The sequence below is a fragment of the Psittacula echo genome (genome assembly GCF_963264785.1).
Source record: "Psittacula echo genome assembly, chromosome: 7".
Lineage (NCBI taxonomy): Eukaryota > Metazoa > Chordata > Aves > Psittaciformes > Psittacidae > Psittacula > Psittacula echo.
In genome coordinates, this window is record NC_137740.1 from 22,634,339 (window position 1) to 22,647,138 (window position 12,800).

Here is a 12,800-nt window from a genome sequence, read left to right on the forward strand (position 1 = left end):
CTGTAGCAAAGGAACCCAGCGAGGTAGGAAGGCCTCTCTCACCATGGAAACGAGCCAGAGAGCATGCGGAGGCTCTGAGCTTCACTTAATTTGCTGTGAGTACTTTTTCCAAGCTATTCAAAGGGGGTTTCACTCTGCCAGCCTACCCGGCTGTCTGTCCCTAGCTGAATGCCGGCAGGCTCAGACCAGGCGATGCTTCTCCATGGCGAGCAGGGCTACCCAGGGTGAACCAGCCAGCTGGATGGAGCTGAATGGCTTCTGGTGGAGAGCAGCAGGGAGGACAAGTTCACTGTAAATATTGCAGTCTGTTTATGAGGCTGGGAGGTAATCACACTGGAGAGGAGCTACTGTTATTTTTATATTTATTAGCAGCAGAGCCAAGCTGTTTCTGCCTTTCCCCCCTTCCTGTTTCAGCCCATTCTCAGGACACCCTTAGTCCCCTCAGGAGGTAGCCCTGGCCAGAGCTGGCACTTGCAGGCATACTCCTGCCACCGAGACAGCCGAGCCCATCTCTGCTCTGGAACTGAGCAGAGACTGGAGCCCCACTGCCCTCTCACATGGGCTGGGATGCAGGGGTCTCTCCAGCTCCCTGCAGGGCTATGGTGTAGCTGTGCTCCCATGGTTGAATCCTCACCTCCTTCTTGTATGAGCAGCCCAGGAATGAGGACATTGCCATGGCTTGGTAGCCTGGTGGGAGAGTGGTGGTGGCACTGCAAGGCCACGTCCAGGTGCTTCAGTGGTGCTTCAGCTTGCTGCCCTGGCTGTGTTGGGGTTTTTTGCTCCCTAAGTAAAACCTCCCACACCCAGTGAGGCTGTGAAGGGAGTAAGAGAAAAAAAAAACACCTTATTTCTGGCTATGATGGCAGGTCTTTTTTCCACAGCTCTTGCATTCTCCCCTGCAAGACCCAGGATAGAAAGATGGGGGCCGCATGAATGAGTCTAGAGTGTCTGGGACATAGGCAGGAGACTGCAAGAAGCTATGCAGATGGACCTCATCATGCACAAGATGTGTCTTCATCCTCGTCCTCGTGGTTGGGGGAAGGAGAGCACCCTGTGCTTTAGGGTGAGACAGGACCTCTAAAGTCACAGTGCAGAACCCCAGTGCACTGCTTGCCCCTCTTCACCTCAGTGTGCCCTCCTTAATATGGGGTCACGCTGTGGGGCAGCCCCCCACAAGACACAGCTGGCTGGGGGAGCAGTGGTCCCGGCCGAGGCGGCTGGTGGCCAGAGGAGGAGTGGGTCGGGACGCTGGCGGGGTAGCCCAGGTTTCCCCGGGGGACTCAGGGCTGCCATTTGCTGAGGCCGGGGGTGGAGGAGGGAGATGGACTCGACAGCTGTGCCAGGGCCGGGGAAACTTTCCACACCGAGTAGATACCGGACTAAATATAACCCGCCTTTGGGCTGGCACTTGGCCAGGACTCTCGGGGCGGCACTCTGCACCTACCTCCCAGGAGGATGCTGGCTGCCATCCGGCACCCGCCGAACAGCCCAGGCCGTCAGCGGGAGCCCGGAACTACTCTGCGACGGGACCGGAGCGCAGCGGCGGCAGTGGCCTGCGAGTGCCCTCCAGCGGCAGCGGGGACGCGGCAGGTCCCCCCCGGCCCTGTGCCGAGGGAGCGCTGGCCCTGTCACAGGACCCCGAGGGACGCAGGTCCCAGGCAAGCGCGGGAGGGGTTTGAGGGCGCGGAGTGCTTGGGGTAGGGGGCTCATGTTATAAGGGTTATACAAGATTGAGAGTATGGGCAGCCCCGTCCTCAGGTGTTTCTGTTTAATCGCCATCAGCAGCTCCGCGGACGAAGGGTTATAAAGCCGGGCTTAGTAGACATGTCTCCTTTTAGACCGCACGCTGCCCTGGGGCCTACGGCCGCCCCGGAACTCTCGGGCGCAATACGCGTTTCCCACGGGCCACACGGCCGCTCGTACCGAGGCGTGAGGGGGACCGGTGAGGCGGGCGGACCTGGGCGGGCGGCGGGCCGCCATGGCGTCGCCCCCGCTGGCGGCGGCGGCGGTCGGGAGCGGCGTTGAGGCGAGCTCGGGATCTGAGGAGACAGGGACGGCGCCGCCCGACCGCGACTTGGCTGCGCTTTTCGAGCAGGCGGCCGAGCGGCTGCCGGCGCTGCTGCCCACTGCCAGCAAGGAGCAGCTGCTCTACCTGTACGCCCGCTTCAAACAGGTGAGGCGGGAGCGGGGCGGCCCAACCCACCGCCTGAGCTCGGGCACCCCGCGGGTAGTGCCTGGCGGCGAGCGGGGCGTGGGGCCTGGGAGAAGGAGCAGGCCGGGGACCGGCCCGGTGCCGGGTACCCGAGGGCCTGGGGCTCTCCCGGGGCCACCGGCCAAGGGCCTGCGTGGCTGCTGAGCAAAATGTGGCGATGGCAAGTGGAAAAAAGTTGTGTTGGGGGTGTGGGAACCAGGAGTACGGGGAGTTTCCCGTCCAGCACCGAGTTTGGTGCCGCTGGGTTTGCCTGTGGTGAAGGCAGGTGAAGTCTGGTGGGACAGGGCTCCGCTAAATTCATCACGCTAGTTCTTCTTCAGCTCTTCCCCTTGCTTGGTGTGGTCAGTCCTAACGCTGCATTGCTTGCTGTGGAGACGTCGGCTTGGCTCCACTGGACTGCGTGGTAGACTGAAGTTGGGTGTTGGTGTGGAGGATTGGCCTTTATTTTTGGCTGTGATAGGTCACCGGTGGGTTGATGGCTTGCCTGAGTGTCCACTGAGTCTTTATGGAGTAGCTGTCTCGCCTGTGTTTGCTAGGCTCTCTTTGTGTGTTGGGTGATGAAGCGACTGACACAGGTTAGAGAATGATGATCATATGGTTTATAGTGCATGGCTCGCGCTGGTGCTCACCTCCCCTCTAGAGTCGTTGGGGATCTGCTGTAATGACCCAGGTCTGAGCATTAAATCTTTAGGGTTATGATGCGACCTCATGAAGGAAGTGCCTGTGCAGATCTGTCTGTGGAGAGCTTTAGAGTGGCCTGGGAAACTAAACTGCTTGGCTCTAGTTCTAGTGTTCCTTTTCCCAGTCAATCCCTACTAATTGAGCAAGCTGTAGGATGCCTCCTGTGGGAATACAGTGTAACCTTTTTCTGCTCCTGTGGGAGAAGTTAAGTAAAACAAACAAAAAAGCACCAAATAAGTTACAAAGGACGTTTGTAATCACTTAACCTGGAGGAATTGTTATTTGCGGAAGACTGAAGAGTAGAAGTAAAAATAAAACTCGTGTTGCAAGAGATGCTGCCTTGACTTAAAAACTGAATCCCACCTATTTGGATTAATAGTCAGTTTGATGTGTGTATTTTCCCTGTGATTCTTCTCCCATACGGAATACATTTGCCCTACTACTGCCACTTATAAGTGCTTTAATTTTTTAATGCAATATTTAGTTACCCTCCAAGCTGGTGGCTTCTAGGCTGCAGTTTGTGGACCATAAATTATATGAAAAGCAGACTGGTTGTGAGGTTTTCTTTTCAGATCTTTTTAGAGCTTGAACGTATCTTCAGGTTTCTCTTTCCCTTTTAAGAAAAAGGAGAGCAGAAAAAAAATATTGCAAGAACTTTTAAGAATAACAAGACCATGCCTAGGATGAGATCAAAAGAAAGTGTTTTTTCATTTCTGTAATTTTTGTCCACATTCTCAGAAGATTTGTTACAGATAACCTCTTATTTTTCACTCTGTTGCTAATGCTTAGTAACTGTCCTGGGTGGAAATGGGAAAGCATTGCTTGCACATCTGCTCTGTTATTCTCAACAGACTCTAGAGGGTTTCCTGGTGTTAGCAATGTGAGACCAATAATGTGTTTAATGTTTAAAATTACTTAAATTGGAGGCTATTTCACAACAGTTTTGATACAAGTCAGAAAAAAGCTGATTGCCTTCAGCTGAGAACAGTGCGCTTCTGTCCTGCTCTGTCTCTCTTGTCCCTGGTCAAGCAGGATGCAACAGCAAGTGCCTTTGTGCTCCCTGATTTCAGGCTGTGCTTGGCTGCTGGTTTTCCATGCCTTTGGCTGCCCAGTGCGATCCAAAAAGATGACATCCCTGTTACAGAGTACCTAGAAGAATAGTGCTGGCAGTGGAGATGGGAGAAGTTTGCTAGCACAGCTACTACAGGATTACACTCTGCTAACTTTGAGTTTTGCAGCATTTTGTGCTTTAAATCAAAATGAGGGTGTTAATGCAAGTTTCCTCTATTTAATTATAGCAGCTCATATCAGTATGCATAATGGGCTGCTAATATATTACTTGGGTGGACAGTAGTATTGCTAGTGCACAAAAGGTGCTGACTCAGATCTGTCCACTGTCCTTGATTTGGCACCCTTGTCTTTCCTCCATTTAGTGCTTTATGTCACTAAGGGCTTTGATTTAAGATACAGCACCATCATAAAAGAGGTGACAGTAACAGCTGAGCTCTCTGTTAAAATACTGTATGTTATTTATTTCAAACTGTTTGTGTATATAGGCATTTTCCTGGAATTTTATTACCTTTTATTGGAGGCCATTTCAGGATTTTATTACTTTTCTCTCTGATTTTGTTTATGTGTCAGAGACTTGAAAATAAGGGAATTGCTTAGTTGTCATCTCCAGTGAGGTTTTTAGAAGATGTTGCTGAGTTTACGACTCTGCCCCAAAACAGGAAGAGCAGACTAGTCGGTAGAGCTCTGGATGACGGCTGATTTTCTTTCTCTCCCCCTACTTTCTCTATGGCTTTGAGCAAATCACTTGTCTGTGCCTCGAGTCTGTAGTGGTGAAGTGAAGATAGCACTTGCTTGGTGTGTTGAGGACTCAAATAAACTAAGGTTCAGGAACTGTAGTCATTCAGACAGGGGAGGGAATCCAGAACTTGCAGGAAATTATCAGACTGACAAAACTGCCCTGCTGGGATGAGGATGTACTAGTGCCTATGTAAATGCTGAGAGGTGCGGGCAGGCTGGAAACTCAGTGCTGCTGACAAAGTGGGACTTACACTGTCTGAGCGTAGTGTCTCAAGAATGTAATCCCATTTTTGCATGATATCTGCCCTGAACATGGGAGTTTCTTCCTGCAGCTTCCTCTTGCTTGGAACAGTGATGGAGTTGACTCAGTTGTTATGTCTCTGGGACATAAAGCCCCTTGGTCATCAGGGCTGGGACCCCTTGCCTTCTGTGGTTGGTGTTTGCTTGTTCTTCCTTATGCCCCACTTTTAATCAGTTGAGTACAGGGCTTTCCCACAGGTTGGGGCAGGTTAAAGGGGCAGAGCTTTGGGCAGGAACAGTCAGGACTTCCTGTCTTGCCAAAGAAATTGAGCTTACTTGGGCTGTGTACGGTTAGAGAGCTTAGCCCTGCTGTTCATGGCTGCGAGTTCACCTTTTAAGATATATAATCAGGTAAGAATATTTGGCTGGTACTCTGTGCTGTATAAATGTATTAGTTGAAAAATTAGCAAAGAGCCATTTTCCCAGCACCACCAGGGGTGGGGGAGATCAGTTTTGGAGTAATATATAAGGATTTGTGTAAGGAGTCTCGAGGTTTCTCACAGTCTGGATCAGCAGCTGAAGTTGTATGGTATGCAGTGCTAATGCACCTCTGAGCATGTGTCTATCCAAGCACTCTTCTGAATGTTGTGACCTTCAGATGAAGGTTTTGTCTGAGGTTTCTAAATTTCCATTTTGGTCACAAATGGAGATGTCTGCAGACGTTTCCCATTTGGACCTGCCTGGGTCATCTTTGTACAATTCATGAGTATAATGTGACTCTGAATGCAGAAGCAATACTAGGAAAATATTTAATGTGTTCTGGCTGTCATCTTTTTTTAATGCATCTGATGAACTGTAAATGAGGAGAGTTAAGCATCAAGTAACCAGTCAGGCCCCTGGAGACCATCAGTAATTATTTGTGGACACTGAATGAGGAACTGTTGACTTGAAATACTAATATGGGCTCTTGTCTTTCTGCTGCTTATGCAGAAAAACAGATTATGTGGCCCTCCAGGGAAGTAACAGAAGGACAGAGTCCTTCACAGAATTTCACTACCAGTATTTGTCAGCATTGGCATATTTAGCTAAAACTTCCCTTTCTCAGCTGTTGGACTCAGGTCCCCTCTAATGCTAGATTACTGGTTGGTTTCTGATGCATTATGGAGTCTTGCAGCAAAAAGGAGGGAAGCCAAAACCTTTATTTTCTTCCTTCCAACAAAACCACTGCAAGCCTTTTTATTATATCTTAAAATAGCAAACAGGGCACAAGTGCATATTTTTCCCCGCTTGGTGGATGAAGTTTAACTACTGTTGCTTGATTTGTATTACTATCAATGTTACTAACAGTCTTCTCCGGTGCTAGAACAGCCTTTGAATGCCAAATCTAAAGAGAAGAAACTGCTGTCATATTTTGATGATGGCAGGTGAAAATTAGTATTAAACCAGATTTAATTTTTTTTATCCAAGTTGGCCAATTTTTTGCGGGTTGGATATTGAACTAAAAAACTGCCAAGCAGGCATTTTCCACACAGGTAATGAATTTGTATTTTATTTCTAGGCTTGTTTTGCTTTTTAAAACAAGTGGTCCAATCCTCCTCTGAGCATGGGAGAAAACATTTATGCTACATGAATTGTGACTGATTTATAGGACTTTACTGTTACTAGCTCTTTCTCCTATTTCTCCATGAAATGCGATATGTTGTATTAAAGGCCAGCTAAGCTGGTCTAATTGGAATGAATTGCTCACTGGGAGACAGTCAGATGTACAGAAAATTAATTTCAGTTACAGTCACTCATATCCTCTAACATCTTAAATGAAAACATAGTGTGACTAATAAATATCTCTCAGCATAGGCATGCTCTCTTTAAAGCCTGATTAATGATTCTACCCTCAGCATAAAATCCCCGCCTTGTTAAGGTGAAGAATTGTTAGTTGATTTAAGCACTTCACCTGCCTAAACACTTGAGCGTATTTCGTAAAACATTTGATGAATGCAGTTTATTTTTGCTTGGTTAACAAAATGTTCAACCAGCAGCCTTTGCCCATTTTCAGAACATTTCTGTGTTCCCCTCAGTGTCTGTTTGAATACTAGCCCATCTATCTCGGGCTTTCTTTGCACTGGGCTGTGCCCTGTGTTATGGGGACTGGCTATGGTTACTGCTTCCTAGGGGCTGTTGTACTTGGAGTTGTGGTTCTGCTCTGGCATCTACAGTCTGTCATCTGTCACCCCTGTGGGATATATAGCACTTTAATTTAAAGCCAAACAAACAAAAAATACCAAAAAAACCCAACCAAACACCCACAGCAAAACAAAATAATAAAAAAATCCCAAACAAACCATGTTTTGTGTAAATTGATTTCCTATCATAATGGTATTTTAATTTCAGTTAGATTCATTTTACACCTGTGCACAAGGGGTTTTATTTTTTGTGAGAAAGGGACTCTGATAACAACCAGATCTGGTGGGTCCTGACCCGTCTATTCCCTGGCTCTTCCAGGCAGGGACAGAGGCATGTTCGCTTTTACATTCTCCTGAGCAGACTTCAAAAAAATATCTGTTGCCCAAATCTCAGCCTGCTAATTGCTCTGTTATGGAGGCAATTGTCAGTGCTGGCCTCATTGCAGGAACATGGTTGTGCCTTTGGAGCCCTGGGCAGGTGTAGCTTCTGTCAGTCTCCTTTGTGGGCAAACTTACAGAGGAGATATGGCAGCTAGAGGAAGGGCTTTGTATTTGTTCTGTCAATACATTAGCCTATAGAAAATCGCCTGAATCTCACTGGTACTGAGTCCATTTTACATTGGATGTAAGATTATTCCAGTACCACTCCCACCCCCTCATACATCTGCCTGCCAGTTCTGGCTTGTCCCTTTGCTTCCTTGCTTTTATTTATTTCTCCCCCCCCCCATCTTAATTTCTGTCTTCTGACAGACTGATTCATCTCAGGCACTTGAGCCTTGACTTGTCTCTCATGAAGTGCTTCCTATGCAGCCAGGTGCCTCAGAGCAAATTCAGAAGCTGCTTGGCTTTCCTGTGCTCTGAGATTGTCTCCTTGCCTTCCAGAGGACATTGAAAATAATTAAGCAAAGACTGTTTACTTGAGCTTTGTGCAGAAGTGGATGAATTTCAGCCTTAATGAAGAATCATCTCTGTAGAAACTCTAATCAATAGAATTTTTCTTTATATTGGTGGAGGATGAAACATTTGGCTGGGTAATAAACATAACATTAAGTGAGAAATCACTTGCTGGTTATCCCTGTTGAGTAATGCATGCAAAATAAATGAACTTCGTAACAAAATTGCTTTCCTTGCATCACACAAAGAAAACACAGGAATGCAGAGGTGCTAATAACGGAGAGCTGAAACGAGGGTAAGATGGGGTTGAGTTGTGTCAGTTCTTTCCCTCAAAAACCTTTCCGCTGAATTTACCCTGGAACATCAGAACTCAGTCTTCCCTTATGCAAGTCTCCTTCCCTTTGCTTTGTTCTAATAGAAGGAACTTACTTTTTTTTTTTAGGTGAAATTTGGAACCTGTAACACTCCCAAGCCAAGCTTCTTTGATTTTGAGGGAAAGCAGAAATGGTAAGAGGAAATAATTGTAATTCCTAGCAATTTCTGGCTCTACTTTTTGTTGTGTCCTGTTTTGTCTGTTGACAGACTATGGACCTAGAGGATGTCAACTCAGAGCCTGTTTAATAGGGAAATGTTTGCTGCTGTGCCTGATGCAGATGTGAAATCCAGACTCCTGAGTTCACCTTGCTCATCCAGAATTAACCTGCTTACGACAAAAAATTTATGAAAATAGCTACAGCTTTACAAACAGCTTTACTTTGTGAACACAACCTATGCTCCAGCCTGGACCAGGGTCTCTTGAAAGTTCCTTTCACAATGGTGTGCTGTAACAGAAAGTGGCCATTCATGGCTTCAGAGAAAAGCTGGCCCTTTCAAACTGAATGAAAGATGGCTTTGCACACTCTGAAAGTATTTAGATGAGTCTGTTCACTGTGTTCCACTGGTATAAAAACACATTGTGTTGTCTCCAAGTGGCTTGCTGATGTTTTGCTCTCTGTCTTAGGGAGGCTTGGAAAGCCCTGGGAGATACCAGCCCTCATCAAGCTATGCAGGAGTATGTTGCTACGGTGAAAAAACTGGACCCCAGTTGGAATCCACAGGTAGGAAACACAAATACTGTTCTGAGAATAAACCAGTATTTGTCTTTGTAAAGCTGACAATGGTCCAGCTTCACAAAGATTTTAATTGCTGCATGGCAAGCTTCATTTTGAGCAGATTAAAGTCTAAATTAATTTTTTAAAACTCTTCTTTTGTTATGACCAAAACATGAAGGACCATATAATTCAGTCACAATTATCTTCATTACAGCAAGCGCATGCACAGGGTTGATTTTGCTATAGTGATCTAATTAATTTTGCTTTTACTGGTTCATGCTGTATTTAGCATGTAAAGGTACTTTTTGTCCTTTTCTCATCTTTCTCTTTTCAACTATTTAAATGTTGATCAATAGCAAGTAATCTCCATAAAAGTGACATGAACTGAATGATCAATTCTAAAAATGTTTCCTTGTTGTTTCAGTGCAGCAAATTACCAAATCTGATTATGATTAGGTACTTCAACATAACAAGTGTATTTGTAAGTCCTATATGGGTGTTATAGGGGGACTCTACTGTCATGTTAATTAATCTTTCATCTACCAGGTTTGTTACTTGATTGAATATTTAAAGATATCCCCCTGTTTATAGACGGAATTTTATACAATTGTTAAAGAGGATTGCTCTTTAGAGAAAGTATTACCTTTGATTGGAGATAGTGGAGGTATTTTACTAATAGCAAAATGCTGAAGGCATGGTAATTTCTTTTCATGGTAGGAAATTGATTCTTTTTTGGTCCTGTGCTTTGAAAGCAAAATCTTGTGTGAGCACAAGCCAATGAATCAAGAATTTGATTCTCAGTTGTCTTCTGATGCTTTTCCATAGACTTTAGAGTAATTGTTTTTTCTTCACTAGTTCTTGTTTCATGGTGTTAATGCTGGTTTTGCAGCAAAGAAATACTGTAACTTAGAGGCAACCCTTTTTTCTCCCCTTGGAGAAAATAGTTTTATATGCTGTACAGGGCAGTTAGCAAAGCTGGCTGTATGCTGTGTAAATTCTTGTCCAATCTAAAATTCTCATACAGAAATAATTTAAAAAGAATCCAAGAAAGTGTCTAGCAGTGTAAAGGGAAACACACAAGCATTCATTAAACAGTGGAAAAAAACCCCAAACAACCCACCACCAAGACACCAACACTTTCCGCAATGTTTATAGGAAGAGCTGCTGTTCATAGAAAGACTTCTCATGCATGGCAACAAGCTTAGCTTTAGGTACTCCCTTCACTTTCTTGCCTCAGAGAATACTGCCACAGGTGTGACCTTCAGGTTACAAAGTTGTCAGCTAAGAAAGGGAGATAACCTGTTAGGTTAAAAAAAAAAAAAAAAAGCCATATAACAAACAGAATGCTTTGCCATGCTGCTCCTCCCCTCTTCCCTGAAAGTGAGGTAATGAATCCATGTGAGCATGTTTCTTCCCATTGTTGTCCTTGCATAAGCTTGTCCCTAGGACTCGGCAGAAACTAGACCATGCTGGGTAGTGTTGTTGCACCAGTGTGTTCGCTCATTCCTGTGTTGCTCCATCCTCTCTTTTTGCATAGTTGGTGCAAGAAGTGTGGGCTTGCAGGAGAGCAATGCTGGAGCTTGAACCGAAGTTTCTGTGAAGATGGCAGGGCTGAGTTTGAGTGGTTTAAAGAAATATGATTTTTTTAATTTCTTTTTTCAGATGCTTTGTTACAGTGTTTCAATAGATGTGCTTCTTGCACATGTAGCTATCCATGCATTTCCTGGCTTTTTGAAGCCAGTTATTTTTTTTCCTCTGTGTGGTCTCAGTGCACAGAGCTATAACGCTGGGGGAAATCTGTAGAGTGTTACCTGATTTGCTGTCTCTGCACCGCTGCACAAGTGCCATGTTTCTTGTCCTCTTCTTTCTGTGCCTTGTCTGTGACTGAGCTAGAAACCTTTAAAGAGATCTCAGTGCCTGCCGTTGAAAGAATGTGTTCAGGTGCAGAAAGACCTAGCAGATAAAGTTACATTAGCAGAGAAATAATTTAGAAATTAGCATTAAAATGTGTATTTAAGTCACCTGTGTTTGCTACTGCATAGTCCTTTTAAATCCACTTTGATATGACCAAAATGTTATCAGAAGTCCTCTCTACTCCACCACACCCCACGCACCCCATCCACTTTCTGGAGCCACGAGAGGGAGCTCTGTTCTTTAAAATGATGGAGATGCATGTGTCAGGAGATGGAGATAAAATAGCTATTTTAGTATTCAAATTTCAAATTAGATTTATAGAAAAGATCTGTGGGTACATTATAAGGTGCTTCATCAATGTCATTGTTTCACCTTTACATACTCATCTGCTGGGTTCCTTTGAGTTTTCTTATGTTCAGTAGATCATGAATGAAATACTCCTAGTATTTGGTTAAAAACAATATGAAGTGTTTGGTACAAATTTGATAAGTTCAGCTTTCAGAGCATTATGAATCTTAAATAGTAATTACAGTATAAGAGTGTTGAATTCCTCATTGTACAGCTGCGTGAATTTTGCTATTGTAAAGTTTTCTCAATATTATCTACATATTTTCTCTTCAACAGTTCATCTCATCCCTTAAAGTTGTTAATGTGTTCTCTTAAATCCTCCTCATTCTCCTGTTTCATATATTTGAAAAAGGTTTGTAATGTCTTGATCCTTTAGTACTAAATATGCAAAAATTAAAACTTGGAAACACCTTGTGTTTTTCATAGATTCATTTCTTTCCCAGCAAGTATGCTGCTGTTCCACAGCTTTCAGGCTGTCAGTATTTTTCTTAATAAATAGAATGGAGCTAAATGCAGTATTTCTTATGCAGTCCAAATAGATCTACTTCCTCATTCCTTTTTCTTGATTCTTCATTGATTCATTCTTTCATATTGACCTTGCAGTTTCTGTAGTAGTACATTTTCAGCATGAGACTGTGACTGCTATAATTTAGTAATCTTTGCTTGTTTTGGATGAAAAAAAAACAAAGTAAAACCATTCTGATGCAGGAGGAGCACCCTGAATTTGTGTTCAGAGGCAATGGAGCACCAGTAGCAGTCAAAATCTGACCTACTGCTTCCTGCTCCTGTATGGAGTCTAGAGTACCTACACTTTCTTAAGAGACAACTGAATGTGTAGAGGCCAAAGGCACAGGTGTTTGATGCTCTGTGAAGCTGGTATACCTCGTTTGACAGTAGAGGCATGTATGTTGGCTTATCTCCATGGCTATTTCCAGTCTGTTTTAATTCTCTACCCTTGCTGCTAGCAGGTTCTCTGATAGTCATGCCTAATCTTTTCTTTCAGGGCTTTGTCTAAAACCTGGAAAGAAATTATCATACCACTTTTTTTTTTTTTTTTTTTAAATGTCGTTTGCTAGGAAATATTTAAAATAGCAGATAACCTAAGGGATATTGAGGTGAGGTCCATTGTCTTTACAATCATGAAACTACAGGAATCTTCTTGCTGTACTTATTTTGAACCCAGCAATCTAGAACTGATAATCACATTTGCCTTTGTGAATGCTTTGTACTTAGGTCTTCCTGTGTTGGCTTGGCCTTACTGGGTTTTATGTCATAGGTTGTTTTGTTCCTTTTCTGGAGTACAGGTGTTAGTAGGAGATCAGGACTATACTTTCCCAAGCTTGTCTCCAGTCTCCTCTTGATGCAGTCTTCCTTTGTCATTTTCTACCTTTTAGCACATTCTTTTGTTTCTTTTTCTTTCTTGTGAGTCAT

At 44.4% G+C, this 12,800-nt stretch overlaps 1 protein-coding gene across 3 annotated transcripts in view; it reads left to right on the forward strand.

Moving 5' to 3' along the window:
* Nucleotides 1-1,951: 1,951 nt before the first annotated feature.
* The window catches only part of ACBD6 (acyl-CoA binding domain containing 6), an 88,685-nt gene continuing 77,836 nt past the window's right edge, over nucleotides 1,952-12,800 (forward strand). For 2 of the 3 annotated variants that reach the window (XM_080624279.1, XM_080624280.1), the window contains exons 1-3: nucleotides 1,976-2,173; nucleotides 8,459-8,523; nucleotides 9,017-9,113. In XM_080624279.1, the coding sequence (XP_080480405.1) occupies nucleotides 1,979-2,173; nucleotides 8,459-8,523; nucleotides 9,017-9,113 (357 nt within the window). In that variant the 5' untranslated portion in view covers nucleotides 1,976-1,978. Of the gene's footprint in view, nucleotides 2,174-8,458; nucleotides 8,524-9,016; nucleotides 9,114-12,800 lie in introns of all 3 variants that reach the window. The other variant, XM_080624281.1, reaches the window with a different exon arrangement.